At 43.9% G+C, this 16,290-nt stretch overlaps 1 protein-coding gene across 1 annotated transcript in view; it reads right to left on the bottom strand.

The window, feature by feature from the left end:
- Nucleotides 1-4,796: 4,796 nt before the first annotated feature.
- Nucleotides 4,797-16,290, bottom strand: part of bckdhb (branched chain keto acid dehydrogenase E1 subunit beta) — a 62,996-nt gene continuing 51,502 nt past the window's right edge. The window contains exons 9-11 of the mRNA XM_048261610.1: nt 14,785-14,871; nt 6,312-6,499; nt 4,797-5,268 (exon numbers count right to left, since the gene is read on the bottom strand). Of these exons, the coding sequence (XP_048117567.1) occupies nt 6,359-6,499; nt 14,785-14,871 (228 nt within the window). The 3' untranslated portion in view covers nt 4,797-5,268; nt 6,312-6,358. The remainder of the gene's footprint in view (nt 5,269-6,311; nt 6,500-14,784; nt 14,872-16,290) is intronic.

Here is a 16,290-nt window from a genome sequence, read left to right as displayed (position 1 = left end):
CAGCTGCTTCAAATTTATTAAAATGTTTCTTTTTTTTTTTCGTATTTCAAGTGGTGACACGAACACAGCGTAAAAATGAAGTTTCAAGCCAAGTATGGACATTTCTGTCAATGTCAAAAAGGGTTTCTTTTTCTGATATAAGAAAAGTATAGCTCTGCAATCTCTGAGAAAACCATCAAAAGAACAATCCTATTTTCAACTGCAGCTCTAGTCTTTATGTCTCGAGTAAATCATCCGATCTCCCTCTCTGTCAGGATCCCAGGTAAGTGCTGTGTGGATGTAAGCATGTTGAGCGCGCTCCACCGTTGACCCCTTTATCTCTGTTACTTTTGTAGTTTGCTTCTGGCATAATCCCATAATCTCTGTGTTTCTATCACCAAGGAGCGATCTGAGAGTTTCGGTCCAGTAATCAGTAGTAAGTTAAGAGTAAACAATGGAAATGTCCCCATCCTGACATTATGTTATCTATTGACATTTCTAAAGTCGTTTTATGATGTATTACTTGTAGTTACTATAATTCAACTGACTAACACTGATGCAATAAAATACTTTTATTAAAATGTGAATGAGATGGGCTTGTGTATTCACTGTAATCTATGCAATTTGCATTAATGCAGCTGAATAAGCATAGCGCTGGTATGATTTTGATGTGAAGGCCATGAGTTGAATATCCAGCTTAGCCCTGGCTCTAAACCTCACTTATGCTACAGTAATGATTCCCTATGCCTTTCGCCTAATAATCATGTTATGAAGGCTAAATTCCATGTGCAAGCTGAGGGGTAAGCAATATGTCACCTTACAGCTTTTACATACAGTATGTATGTGGTTGCTCCTACAGATCGGTGGCTTGGCAGCTTGTCATTGGCTAAGCACAGTATACATTATACCACCACTGAAACCATGGCAGTTGCCAGAGCAGGCCTTTGGAAATTCCCATTTCATCACACAGCCACAAGAGTCCACAGAACCTCACATATCCTAAAACATGGGGGCCAATCATCTCCTAAACACTATCATTTTAGCGAATGAAAGTGGAGACCGGAAGAAAAGGGAGGGGCTGGTTGAGAATGTCTGGCAGAATCTTGATAACTTTAAATAGCACACCTGACTGAAAATATTACCCCAGGCATTTGGAATGGCCAGCATCATCACTCAGCAGCAGATTGGACTGCCCCACCTGGCCTTTCTCCACCACTAACACCATTGTCATACCAGAGCAGATTCATCATTCATAAACAGAAACACAGAAAACCAGCACTGGAGCTGGTCAATATTTTGGATGATACTGTTGTGTAAGACTGACAACAAAATGTCAAAATGATTTAGTGTTTGATCTTTTTCCACTGCCTCATAACCATCTGTATTTAAAAAATGATTGCCCCTCACTTATGTTTTTATGATTATTTTACCTTAACTGTTTCAACTTCATCATTCACCTTACAAACCTATCCATCACCATAACACATTAAGACAGACTCACTGTAATGAGCATGGTTCCAACTCAAATCTTCAACCATTGCAAGGTGAGGACAGTTTCTTGAGCTCAAGGTTCACATTGAAAAACGCAAACAAGTGAGATGTGAATATCACATACCAGACATCAATAATTCAATTGAAATGTTCTGGTGTAAGAAGATACTGTTTGGAAGCGCCATAAAATAATACTTCACCAAAGACTAGCTTGAAACCCGAATATAACAAATGCTTTGGGAATGACAGGATTATTAACTGTGGGCAATTAAGAAAACAAACCATAGCAACACCCAAAGGCCAAAAATCTGAATTATCCAAATATCAGAACACAAAGTGAATGGCAAACTCTGTTGAGCAGTGGAGGGACAGACATTTGCACGCACACAAGCAGGGCTCATAATCAGACACACACATAGGCCCCAGAAGGGGTCCTGGTCACTCACACACACACACACACACAGGCCCAAGGCAGGGCTCCTGGTCACACACACACACACACAGGCCCAAGGCAGGGGCCCCGGTCCCTTACACACACATAGGCCATAAGCAGGGGTCATGGTCTCACACACACACACACACACACACACACACACACACACTAAGCAAGGGTCATGGTTACATACACATATACCCTAGACAGGGTTCACAGTCACACATAGCTTAGACAGTGGTCATGTTCTGTCCGACACAGACAGGCAGAGGTCAAATCTGCCGTTTCTCTCTCACATACACACAAAAATCAGGCAGAGGTCATTACTGCAGCCTCACACACACACACACACACAAACAGAGACCAGGCAGAAGTAATCTGCAGCTTTGCAAAGACACACACACACACACACAGATCCCAGGCCGAGGTCATCTGTGCTGCCCCACCCCAGAGAGTCTTCTCTGGCCACAACGCCTGGGGCCCAGCTTTCTCCCTGACCAAAATGAAAGACGCCAGTTTATCTTTATATTCCGTCTGCAGTTTGTGGTCGGCGTGCTTTTTCAAACACAGAGGATCGTCCCTCGCAGCTAACATGAGGTTGACAGATACTAGGTGATTAGTGGCATTGTCTCAATTGTTTATCCCCTCTTTTCTTTCTTACTTTTCTTCCTGTCTCTCCCTGTATCCCATCACCCACTCCCAAACCCTGCCATGTGTTTTCTTGTGTCCTTGTTTGCTGGCCAAAACCACAGAAGCCCACAGTGGGTCACCACAGCAACTTCATTATAAAGACTCACGAAAACATCAGGGACACATCAGCCATCTAAAGAGCTAAAGAGAGCTACAGACGTACAGAAATTGAAGAGTTAAAGAAACTATTTATAAGGAGACTTGAAGAGTTAAAAATCAAGAGAGTTAGATGAGTTAAAGAGAGTTTAGGACGGAGTTGATTGAGTTTAAGAGAGTGTGTAGCTTCCCTCCACTCAGGGGTGCCACTGGGGGGCGGGGGGGTTAGGACGATTCTAAGCGTCCAGCGCTGACAGGGGGCCCCCAAAGAGCCCCCCACGATAATGATATATTAATATTGTATGTCACATTTTAAGGACTTCACAGAGTGAAAGCCGTAAGGGATTCAGCTTAGCACTACGGCTAAAAAGAGACGAGACACATCAGTTGTTTTTGGCTGGCGAGTTGCACTCATTTACGACCGATTGCCAGGCGTCGTGCATGTACACACACAGACCCACAAATGCACAGATGTATGTTCCATCTTCCCTCAAGCTCTTCTGCGGTTTCTTGTGCAGATGGTAGCTGTTAAAGCTATATTAACAGGCTGTCCATCAGTAGCCCAACACGGCCGGTTTAACGCACACATGAGCCTAATATATTATATAAGCATTTACTCATTACCGCTCTATCCATACGGACGGAGAGAGTAGGCCTAGGCCTTATACCACATTTTAAATCACATACAAATCTTAAGGCCTACTCAGTGGGTGACAAAGTCATGATCTAGTGTGTTGTTAGCACCTAGCTCTGTGTCAGGCTGCCAGGGAAGACTGAAGTGTGAAAGATGCACAGAAGGAATCTGCTGAGTGATGAACTCTTGAGCTGTGTTAGGGCCAAGGACAGAGACACATTTGATAATGCAAGTCAATTAAAGACACAAACATGGATTCCAAAGTGTTTTGAAGACTGTAGGCGCCACTCGAAGGCAGAGGGAAAAGTGTGTTAAGCAAAACGTCTGCATTTCAGACTTCTTCGTCCCCCCGCGATAATTCAAAATTACTGTTATTTTCCCATAGGAAAAATTGCAAAATACCGCATCTCAAAGATGACAACTTTTTTGTAGCTGAACAGAGGTCTAGAGATAGTATAAGGTGTATGCCCCAAGCAATCAGGCTTGTGCAAAATTCCAGAATTGAATTGAAACTGGCTCTTAAATTCCAATTCAATTCTTAAATTTAACTTGCATTTCAATTGAGGTAGCAAACAGGAAGCAGAATTGCAATTCGAATTGTGCACAACCCTGCAAGCAATATGGCGGACATTGCGGTATCTAGCTTCTAATATCTAGTTTTCATTATGAAAGGGAAAGCTTCTCATTGAGAGGCAAAATCCAGAGCTTTTATTTTCTTTTAGATCTGGTTTTAAAACCTGGAATTTAAAAGGGAACAGAACTTTGCTGTCGTGTCTCATCTTGTTTGTCAGATAAAAGGAAACTGATCAAACTACTGAATCATCACTAAAACACCCTCAATTTAACCTATCATGTATTAAAATCTGTGGTTAAGGGATGTACTGTGCATGTTCTCATGAGATCAATGGCAGGTGCATTCTACAGCGCCCCAGAGTACTCTGTTCCGACTGAGATACGTGGTAACCACAGACTACAGTCTTAACATGTATAGGCTACATGCAGAAAATAAACTTAAGGTGCCAAGATAACAGATTAGATCCAACACTAGATGTTACAAGCACGATTGTGGGTCAGGCATAATGCCAGTCGGTCTAAGAAAAAAAAGTGGGAGAGAGACACACACACGAGTGCTCAAAAGTACTTCAATATGAAACAAAGATGTCTATTGTTTGTCTTCTCATAAATTGTCTTGTATTGACTGGTATTATTCCACTCAGGCATGCGGTGTGCTTGTAGTCATGAATGAATGAGCAGTTGGACACAGTAGACTTATGAGGTGTACCGGTAATCATGTGCAGTTTCTTTTGGCCCTTTGAGACTGCCTTTACTTGCCTGCTTATTCTGCATTCATCCTGAGGTATTTTGTATATCCCTGTATGATTCACTCCAGTGTGCTTCATGCTAAACTGATTTTGGATTTGATTTGGGATTTGAAATAAAAACAAAACCAATAAAACACCACAGACACACAAACTCCAGCATATGAAGTTGTGACACTGCAAAATGAAACACTTTATTTCTTAAAAAAAAAAAAAAAAAAAAAACACACAACACACTTTCCCAGTGGCATGGCTGAGACAAGATGACATGAGATCACAACAAAACAGAGCAACTGACAGAAGGAAGGCACCAACACATTTAGCTGAAAGAGCAGAATGCTAGAGTGAAAAAGAGAGACATTCAGCTATCACACCAATAGAATATCTACATGTTAGTGTCGGTGAATCGCGCGTTGCTCTCTAAGGGCTGAGTTCCAAAGTTCATTTCCCAAAACGTGTTTAAAAGGTTCCCCAGGGTCTTGTTGGCTCCATAGTAACAGTCTGTGCTTGTTCAGCGATCTTGCTGGATGACATTGGGGTAACCTCGCTCTGGCTTGGCCAGAGACCGATGGGAGGAGGGCAGAGCAGAGGGGAGGAGAGGAGACATGTTGTAGGTCCTAATGGTTCTGCCGGAGGAAGAGATGTAGAGCATGTTAGTCAAAACGGTCTTCACACAGCAGACAAAGAGCAGCTCACACCATCTCTCTCACACACAAACACACACACACACACACACACACACACAGACACACACACACACACACACTGACAGAAAAATGAAAGACATAGAGGTAGGGAAAACAGTTTTAGTGAGAAAACAAGAGAACGAGAGCAGGAGAGAGACAGTCAGGGAAAGAAGGATGAGAGAAAGAGTGAGAGAGTGACTGAGTGTGTAAATAACAGAATGAGAAGACAGGAGAAAGAGAGAGGGAGCGTGACCGCACAAACAACAGGAGAGAGAGAGAGAGAGAGAGAGAGAGAGAGAGAGAGAGAGAAGAGGAAGAAAAGAGGGAGGAGAGCGCATGAGGGAGAAAGAGAAAATAAAATGTTTACATAAAACCAGCATATTTGAGAGAGAGTGAGAGAAAGAGAAAGAGAGAGAGAAAGAGAGAGTGACTGAGTGAGTAAACAAAAGAATAAGAGAAGACAGGAGAAAGGAGAGAGGGAGCGTGACCGCACAAACAACAAGAAGAGAGAGAGAGAGAGAGAGAAAAAGAGGAAGAACAGAAAAGAGGGAGGAGGGAGCATGAGAGAGAGAGAAAGAGAATTAAAGTTGCACATGAAACAGGCAGGCCTGTAATGGAACAATCCCCTCTGTTTGAACATACTAAACTTTTTTACTGCACAAGATTTTTAATCTTTCATGGAACATCGATAAAGATGAGCTAGAGCCACAACACATTATAAAGCAGTGGGGTTGAAGAGTTATATGGTAAACAGGCTTCGCAGGCTGCAGAATTTGAACAAGTGATAAATATATTACCGGTAACAACATTAGGACATGATAAATACAAATAAATGAATGGACTGCAAGCATCTACACTTATGAAGAACACATGATGTAAAAGAGTTGATTTGCAACAGTATCCTGTGGCTTCGCTGCACAGAGACCCTATTAAATCACACATGCAAGCGCCATTGGGGAGCCATGGAGCTCCACCGTACATACATTTTCAGCAGCTCCTAAGCACACAAGGGAGGAAGGGGAGCGGGGGGTCAGTAGTTGATCATCCTCTTGACCGCGTCGAAGCACTTCCACTTGTCAGGGATGTAAAAGGGCTCAAAGATGTGGGGGAAGGGCGTGTCGTAGCCGCACACCCTGGCGATGGGGGCCTCCAGGTTCAGGAAGCACTCCTCCTGCAAAGAGACGAGCATCGGGGGGTCAGCAGGGGTGAGCACGAGGTGTCCAGTCAACACCTCACCAGGATGACGCCACTGGTGTCACCGTTCACTCAAACCCAGTACAGAAGACAATAGACCAGTTTGTCTTAGCTATTGGTGGTGAGTCTTTCTCCAGGCCATTACACACACACACACACACACACACACACACACACACACACACACAGTCCAGGCCATTACACACACACTCAGTCCAGTGTAAATGCAAATCTAATAGCCTCTGGCGAAAGAGCGCCATGAGGAAATGATCAGCTTTCTAAGGACTTCTCTCTGAACCTCCACAGGAGAGGCCTGCACTCCAGGCAGCCTCTGTGATGATGGTAGTGATGTGTGTGTGTGTGTGTGTGTGTGTGTGTGTGTGTGTGTGAGTCTGAGAGAAAGTGTGTGTTTGTAACTAGGTGTGTGTGTGCGCATGTGTGTGTGTACAGTATGTGAGTGTGTGAGTGGAGTGTGCGAGTGAGTGAGTGAGTGAGCGAGTGAGTGTTTGTGACTAGGTGTGTGTGTGTGTGTGTGTGTGTGTGTGTGTGTGTGTGTGTGTGAACAGTGAGAATATCTGTGTGTGTTAAAGACTTTGATGCTGAAAGACTGTGAAACTAATCCTAAAATCCCCGCAAGGTGTGTGTTTCTGGTTCAGTTCAACCCGAATGCTAGAAGTGTGTGAACTAAAGTAGCGAGTGACAGCCTTGAATCTCAGCCTATTGAAACAGCACAGGGAAAATGAGGACCTCACTCCAAGCACACAAGCCAAAGTACTCTGGAATATCAATCCAGGAACTTTAGGGAGACCAGCTTTAAACTATAAATGAAAAGGCACCATTTTATAGCAACACGACGGAAGAATGTATACCCCTTGGCGTCAATATGCAATGCCATTTAGTGCTCAGATGGTACCCAGTTTGTAAAAAAACAACTAAACAATCCTGCCCTATCAATGATGTTACCTAGTGCAATATCAAGTCAGTGTAGCATCAAAATAAGTTTGAAGCCATTATTTTAAGGTAAACAAACTGCATTGTGTTGCTTTAAAGGTCTACTTAGAACCTGTAATAAATTCTAGTCAAAGGCATTCTATGAATGTTTCTCTATTCTTAGAACACAACCAGAAGAGTTTAGATGAAAGTTGAAATCTTTTGCTAGCTGTTCAGTTCATTATGAAACAGTGGAAAGCCTAGGAGCAGTGCCCTGTTGGGGTCTGTGCCAATGCCGGCATCCTGGCACGCCTTTGCCCCATCAGCCTGGCAGCTGCTCTGTGCCGTCTGATTGGCAAACGCCCTGCTTTCTGCCCTGCTAATGAGCGATAACGAGCTTTTTAAAGGGCGATGCATAGTTTATGGATGCATTCTGCACCGGGCACCTCCCGCCACCCAATTCCAACACTACATCTGGATTAACTGAGCAACTGGGAAGAGGAGAGCAGACATTGTAGATTTGATTAGAAGACAAGAAAAGAGGCCGGGGAATAGAAAGGGGGAAAAGACTGAGGCCCAAAAGAAAAGAAAAGCTCAAAATAAAATAGGAGAATACAGTAAAAGACAGAGAAAGGACTGACAGACCAGATCAACTTGAAGGAGTTCAGTTCTGGGTTCATCTTTCTTTTTGTCTAATGATGGAAGAGACCGTGATTTCTCCCCACACGCAGGACAAAGATGGGAAAACTCAAACTGATTGATATGGGACAGCCACAACTAAGAAATACAACACAGAGGGGTTAGGCCAAACGCCAACCTTGTAAACTCTGAACAAATATGAGGACTGTTCTTTTGGACTGTTGGAGGACTGTTTAATATGAATTATGACACTATTCTGTGGATTTACCACTGATTTCTCCTTTTGTTGTACCTCTGACAACAGCGTGGGTGGAACAGTGAAGGTTCTGGGAATGCCGTTTCACCTCGCAGGCAAAAACCGCTTAAGCTTTAATGAAGATCTAATTTAAACCGTAAGAGGCTGTAATCGCACTCCACGCCGGGGCTCAGAGGACATTAATAACGTTGTCTGGGGAGTCTGGAGTGTTTTAATACATTCAGCCTGATTCAATTATGCAGAAGAGGACGGGCTGTGTTATGCGTATTATGTGATGAGTCATCCGTGTCCAACACCTCCGTCTGTCAGCTGCACGGGCTTGAGCTGTGTCCAGCCCCTAACCCCTTGTGTCCTCTCGAGTGCAGGTGGCCCAATCCCTCTGGGGGAAAAGGAGGTGAAACTGAACAGCTGTCAAGAGCGACTCTGAGAAACGGCTGAGAGTCTGTGCTACATGGAAATAAAACGTGTTCAGTCTTTTATTGTTACATTTTATTGTTTCAGTGGGTTTTATGTGTCTACTATGTTTGCTTACAATGTTTGCTGTGATTTATTTGGATGTTTACTACGCTTCATTCCTTTGTACCTGTAATCTGGCCTTTGAAAATGACGATACCCGCAAGGCCGTAATCATATACTTTGAGGGAAACTTCAACCGCCCCCGAATATTCAACTATGCTCAAAATATCAGGAAAAGACAGCAAAACAGACAGACTGTGCAATGTTATGATGCCATCATAAGTTATCTAGAAAGTTGTCACACTGCACTGTGTAAAGGTTGTTTACTGATTTCAGAAGTCCAGCAAACACATCTTCTTCATAAAACTGATGTTTTAAATGTTTGCTCAATTCCAAAGAAAATACATGTCCATATTTGTTTTGTTTAACCCTGGTACCATCAGTGCAGCCATTGGTTGTGTTGAACGCACTGCTCTATCGGTCATCATATAAAGCCTTCACCATGCCGGATAAGCAATTGTGATTGGATCCTGGGTTTTCGGTGATTTGGAAACGTGTGTCTATTTAATCGCTTTCCAGTTGGACCTGCAGAGCAAATTCAAATTTGCTGACAGGTTTGTCTGGGTTCAACCAGGCTAGAAGATCATAGCATCAGGATGCACTCGAAAAAAATAACCGTTTTGCCGTTTTCATCCATATTTCTCTCATCTGCCTAGAAGGCATTTATCGCGTGATAGTAGTCAACCTATGCAGTTTTTATGTTTAAAAATGTAAAAAGAAGTTGAATGATTGCTGACTGCTCTTGTGTGTGTGTGTGTGACACAGCGTTTGAGTGGGAGATGGAAGATGGGCTCAAGCTCTCTTTCCCAATAACATTCTTTCTCCTCTTCACTTCGACATAAAACGGCAAATGATGGTGACAAGAACACATCAAAACCCTTTTTCGCCTCATAATTCCTGGCAGGTGTAATTTTCTTTGGCCTCTTACGAGAAAATACACCTGCCAACCGGATAGTCTCCAGTGAGAAACTGTATTTCTCCCCCTTGGGGAAGAAGCTTTTTTTGTCAATTTTAAAGCAAAAGCTCTGTAAAGCCCTCATACTTTTACATAAAATACTTTTACAGGAAGAACTGTGTCTTGACACTCCGCGTCTCCTCCTCCAACTTCCGGAATGCTCCGGTTTCATTCTAATCAGAGTCTCTCGCCGGGTACTGCACACATTATTATGCAACAGTATAAAATATTTCAAATGACATGGCAGACAAGACTGGATCCACATTTTAAAAATAAAATTGAAATCTGCAGTCATATATTCTGTCTGTATTCCTTCGGAGACAGAAGTGAGGGAGAGGAAGAGAGAAACAAAGAGAGAGAGAGAGGTTTGTCTGCGGCAGCCACAGATTGGAGAGTATGGAAAGTGTAGAGTGACAGAGAAATGGCAATATTACTGACCATGGGAGCCAAAAGAGACAGATGCACTCTTGGCTCACCACAAGTCATATGAGGATAGCCACATTCTAGAACATTCTGCCTGCCTGGCAAAAGCATATTTGTTTAAATCCAAATGGACAGTCTGTGAATGTTCTCTGGAATCTTTCAAAGGCACATTTCCATGAATCATGCTGTCAGACCATATTTTAAACTAAAATCTATCTAATCCATCTAAAAAAACATCTTTTTCGATGCAGTTATGTTGTTTGCAAGCGCAGCTTAATGTTATTCAATGCACATCTAAATAAGGAGAGGATAAATATTAAATCAATAGATAATACTGTGAAAGAGTCATATCAGGGCTGCAATATTGTAGAGTTTTGGTCTAAAATGAGTAATCAACCTCCTAAAAGGCATGCAAAACCCTTACAAATATCACCAGTCTGGTTGACAGTCAAAGACTTTGCATGCTTTTTTTGAGTTCTTTTTTTTTTAGCTTTTTTTTTTCACATGTTTTAGGGGCAGCCCAAAGCACACAACTATAGCCATGGTCAGCTAGTGAGAATGATGCATTTTCCTTCTTCACTTGACCATACACCATCTACATTAATTTAAAGAGGATACCAAATACAGTTGCTCAGAAAAAAAAACACTCTCCTCCAATCCATCTCCATTCTACTTTAAATCAACAAATGCCTTTGACCATCTCGACCGTCCAAAGTAGTACTTGGATAATCTAATTTATAAAATATTCAGAGAAAAAAACGAAAAATGTTCACAGACTTGGGGAAAGAGATTTTGGGGGGGATTAATCTTAGTTCATAAGTTCATACTAGAGGGTTAAAGATAAAGCTAATTTAGCTCTTTACCTCGATTCCTGTTAAAAACGAGGGTTGGGTCCACAGTCAGCTCTATCAATGTGTGAAACTCAGAAAAGAAATTCTAAAAATGTTTTTAAAGCCCAATTTAACTGCCCTATTCCACTGGTGCATCTGGCTAAGGAGACCATATATACCACCAGACTATAACAAAGACACATTGACTATGAACATAAACCTCTTATGGAAGTATTGCTGGCAGTTTGGAACATCACAAAATCTGAGATGGTTGATATGGAATGAGACAACTGTTAAACACAGTATGTTGCAGCAACCACAAGTGAATATTTGCCCATAACAAAGGCCATTCTTGTTATGCAACGCTGGAGTCAAGCTGTGAAGAAAGGGTACCATTTGCCCTTGTTTCACTGAGGTGATGACAAGCTTTATAACAGGCCTACAAGGCAGGTCTGGGAGGCTTATAACTCTGCCAGTGCCTGCTTCTAATTTGGCCTGGATGAGCAACATATCCGCTGAAGTAACATAGGTTATGGGTTGGGAATAGAAGAAGGAGGGAAAAGGACAAGCTTAAACCTCAGTAAGGAGTGAGAAGCACACAAGATGGAGAATTGTGTATATTTTGGATGGAGTGGAATGCCTTTACCGTAAAAATGAGGGAAGAGACCAAGTCAGGAGAGAGATTAGCTCTGGAGGGGGGGATGACCATACTGGATGGAGTGTGCAAAGAGAAGAAACCTCCAGGGGAGAGAGAAGAGCGAGTTGGATGGAACAAAAACGGGTTTGTAGATGGCAACTCCGTAAGCGATCCAGCATGATGTGCGCCACTGATCTGGTTCTGATTGTCCCGGCATTTCACGAACACAGAACTTTTGGGTTTCATCCACTATCAGCAATCGCTGGGCCTGAACTGGACCCGTCTGCTTTGAAGTGCTGCCCGTACCACTGCCTCGGCACGAGGGGAGCTGTTTGCTTTCACTTACATGCTACATATTCCTCTTTATTTGGAAATGACGAGCTAATGACTGGGGAAATAAAAGGGGAAGCATCACAACATGAAACAAGTCAAATTAAAGGCAACTTGCCCATTAAAAAAATAAATAAATAAAAGACATGTGAAGTGGTGGTGGGTCTTTTGCGATCTATATACCAGTGGAGAACGACGACTTTGAAAACAACCCGTTTATTGTGGTTAAAGAAACTCATTTGGAGATTTCAAAGCGGCCTGTTGAACGCTGTAACATTCAGAAAGTTGTAGGTTTAATGACCAACAAAGGACTAAATGCCGACTTTACGAGGATCCATACCGCTCTTCCTCTGGTGTGTGACCTACTACATGCTGCATACACACAGATAATACAACACCTGGAGATCGGTCAGCAACACACATGTTGCAAATCTCCTCAGTTCTGTGACGACACTGCATACCACCGCTTATACTCTACAGCCGCGAGAGAGAGAGAAAGAGAGAGAGAGAGAGAGAGAGAGAGAGAGAGAGTTATCCGTTCCACAGAGGATCAGGCTACATCTACAATCAGCAGACCCGTTCATCTCACATCACTCAAACCGAGTGACACATTCAACCAACCGATGGGACTCTGCCTCTGGTATCCCAATTAAACACAGGACCAGCAGCACATTTAGACAGGGCAAGAATGGTTCACCATTTCACACTGGTTATCCCAGTAGTCCAGAGCCTCCCCTTTTCTCTCTCTCTCTCTCCCCCTCACACACACACACACACACACACACACCTCAAACCCAAGAGATATGCACAGGACATAAGGCCAGGATAATCATTCACACCACATCGGCTCCATTCAGCCCACCAAGAATAACTGGACTAGGACAGTTCCAATACTTCCATTTAGCCCAGAGTAAAAGAGGGAAAATCAGGGATAGTAGAGAGGGGGGGGGGAGGGAGAGAGAGACAGCACAAATAGCAGAAATAGCAGCACAAATCGACCCCAAGACTTACTTCTGTTCCAGTGGCCTGTCCAGGAATAACAGGACCAGTGCCTTTCCCCATCCCCTCATTATCCCCCCACACACACACACACCTAGACCTGCATATGGAGTTATATATACGCACACACATCCACCTGGCTTTGCACAGAGGGAGTGGAGCAGGGATGTCATGAAAAATCCCCTCTCCTCAAGGCCAACACTACCAGGCTGCACATACACACACACACACACACACACACACAAACGCACACGCACGCACGCACACACACAAACACACACACACACACACACAACTTCCCGTTCATGTGGCAGCACAGTGGCTGCATTAGGCGTTAAAAGCACTGGATCCATGTGTGCCCATAAGGAGGACAGAGCAGGATCATCAGGGAAGGAGGAGGAAAGAGAGAGGGGGACCTGGGGAGGAGGAGGAGGAGGAGGAAAGAGAGGGGGACCTGGGGAGGAGGAGGGATGGATTGGTAGAGCTAAAGAAAGGAGAGAGAGGAAGACAAAAAGAGTGGTTGAATAAATGAGAGAGAGAAAAAAAGAGTGTTAGAAAGAGAAAAAAAGAGAGAGGGAAAGGAGAGAGAGAAGAAGAGAGAGGGAGACGCTGTCCAGCTGCTTCTCAGCGTGGAGTGGAGGGCTCAGTGGGCTCTCACAGTAGCAGTGGTCGAGCACTCCTGAGCTTTTTCATTAGCGCTCCTGATCCTGAGCTCTCCTCTCTCTCGCTCTATCCGCCCCCCTACCCCACCCGCCGGGGCACCTCCTCACCCCTGCTGTTTGAGCTCCTGCCGGATGTGTCCCATTGTGACGGTGATTTACCTGTGAATCATCTCCCGGTGGTGGCACCAGGGTCACGTTTCCATGACGGAAACAAAAAAAAAAAAAAGCACTTCCCCCCTTCTCTTTGGCAACCACCCACACTGATGCAGGTGGACTGAATCTCGAGTGGTCAGAGAGCTATTTGGCTTTGCTAAAACCAGGCAGCGCTCCCAGGAGCGAAGTCCATTTCTTGCTAATTGCCGTGCTGATGGAGGAGCAGAGGTCGCCTGGCGCACTTTGGGGTCTGGAGAGGTTTCACGGCTAACGCCTCGACCGCTAGAAGCGGTGCGCTTGTAAAGCTGTCACCGTGTGACTCTCCCCTCCCTTTTAAAACCAGAACTTAGAGTACACGTCTATGCGTCTGTATTCTCACGTCTATCGTAAAAAAAAAAAATTAGGAGATGGTTAAGTAACATGTTTAGCCCACATGGTGGTCTTTCCTAAGCAATGCTTTAACGAGGATTAAGTCTCACACACACGCATACACACGGAAAGCAGATGTGAATTGATGGACACTGAAAGTGCTGGCCTGAACTTGTTGGAGTAGTGCAAGAGAGTGAGAGAAGCTCAAGAATTTGGGATGTTCCAGAAGGTTCCAGAAGGTTTCCTCCACTAACAAACGTGTGATCAGATGGGGAGGTGCCCTTGCCAAATAGCCATGGGAGTTTATCATCAGCTGAAGTGAATTCGTGGAGAGAAGGAATGAGAGGCCACTGTGAGGCATGATGGCAGCTTGTTCAGAAAGAGACGGCTGTGAGGGTCATTACTCTGAGCTGATTATCACAGGGTCAGCATGCATTTTACTGCTCTCAAAGACAACACACACACAACGGAAAGAGAGAGAGAGAGAGAGAGAGAGAGAGAGAGAGAGAGAGAGAGAGAGAGAGAGAGAGAGAGAGAGGAGTGTGTGGCAGGACGGCTCTTACCTGCACCGTAGAGCTGATCTCTGCAGCAAAGCCTCCTGTGACTGGAGCCTCATGGCTGATCAGGAGTCTTCCTGTTTTCGCCACCGACTGAAACACACACACACACACACACATTACTAACACGGTAGCATGACATGCACATATACTGTAGGCTGGCAATTGCTTTAATGCTACATACTTCTTTCGTTAGACTAATTGGAGCAATGTTATCACAAATATTCAGAGACATTCTATTTCTATTTTGACAGAATTTCTAGTGAAAGATGGGTATCTGTCAGTAAGTCAAAGATAGCCTACTTTGGCATTTCTGGGAGATGTGCTTACGCATATCACATTTCCATATAAAATACACATGCAGTGCAACAGAAGCACACAGTGCAACAGAAGCACACAGTGCAGTGCAACAGAAGCACACAGTGCAGTGCAACAAAGGCACACATTCCCTCAGCTCTGGAGCTCCCCAGGACTTGATTCCATGACCCTGTCACTGCTAGACACATAAAAACTATATTTAATTTATAAGCATTGCTTTCGTTTCTTCGTTTCTATTTCATGTTCTTTGGCTATGAGGGAAAGATTAGCTGCAGAGGACATCCATGGCCATGGTTTATGATTTGTTAAGATTTATGGCCCTGCTTGCGGCCCTTTCCAGCGTTTGGACTGAACATCAAATGCCAATGGCAACAAAAACAATACGGGCCAAACACAAAGCTGAAACAAAAGTGCTCTTAGACCGAGACCGGGCCATAACCCACTCCGACTCACGCCATTCTATCACAAATGTTCAGGCTAACCTAAGCATGTTTTTCAGACAGCACAATAATAAAATAATAATAATAAATAATAATAATGAAAATATTTCAACAACTAAGAGGAATCCAGCTCGTCGCACTACTTTCACACCATATTAAAAAAGCATAAAAAAGGTCAGACGTGTCTTTTTTTTTAGCAAACCTTACGCCACCGACAGCTGGTCTCGACATCCCTGACAAACTCGGCTGTAACAGTGCGGCTTGGAGCTGGCAAACTGTGAAGGCCTTGGCACTGGTCCTCCAGGCCAGCCAGGCCCTTTGTTTAGTGTTTAGGCCCCTAGAGGCTGGTTTCAACTCGCTGGAGGACGCAACCCTGCATCTCTTGGCACCCGACCGTATGCCCTTGGATGTCATGTCGCTTGACAGCTGCAAGCAGAGCAATTAAACTGGGTGAAATTGTTGACTTGTTCGGACCCACAGCCTCTGGTTTTGCATCCAATACTAATGTAATTTACTGCAAAATGCTGGCACATCTAACAAAGCACTGACAAAAAATGTGCACGTACAGGCAACCACACGGTAACATATGCGTATACATACTCAGAATGCAAACTGTGTTTTGAGGCAAGTATCCAAAATGTCCAAATAGCAACAGTACACACACACACACACACACACACGGACACATAACAAGTCCCACAAAAGACTAAGTCACATTTTTACCACCTGGCCAAACACAATCTTAAGCAAGGAG

Source organism: Alosa alosa, chromosome 13 (assembly GCF_017589495.1).
Source record: "Alosa alosa isolate M-15738 ecotype Scorff River chromosome 13, AALO_Geno_1.1, whole genome shotgun sequence".
Taxonomy (NCBI): domain Eukaryota; kingdom Metazoa; phylum Chordata; class Actinopteri; order Clupeiformes; family Clupeidae; genus Alosa; species Alosa alosa.
Note: the sequence above shows the minus strand (reverse complement) of the source record. Positions and strands in the feature narration are given on the sequence as shown.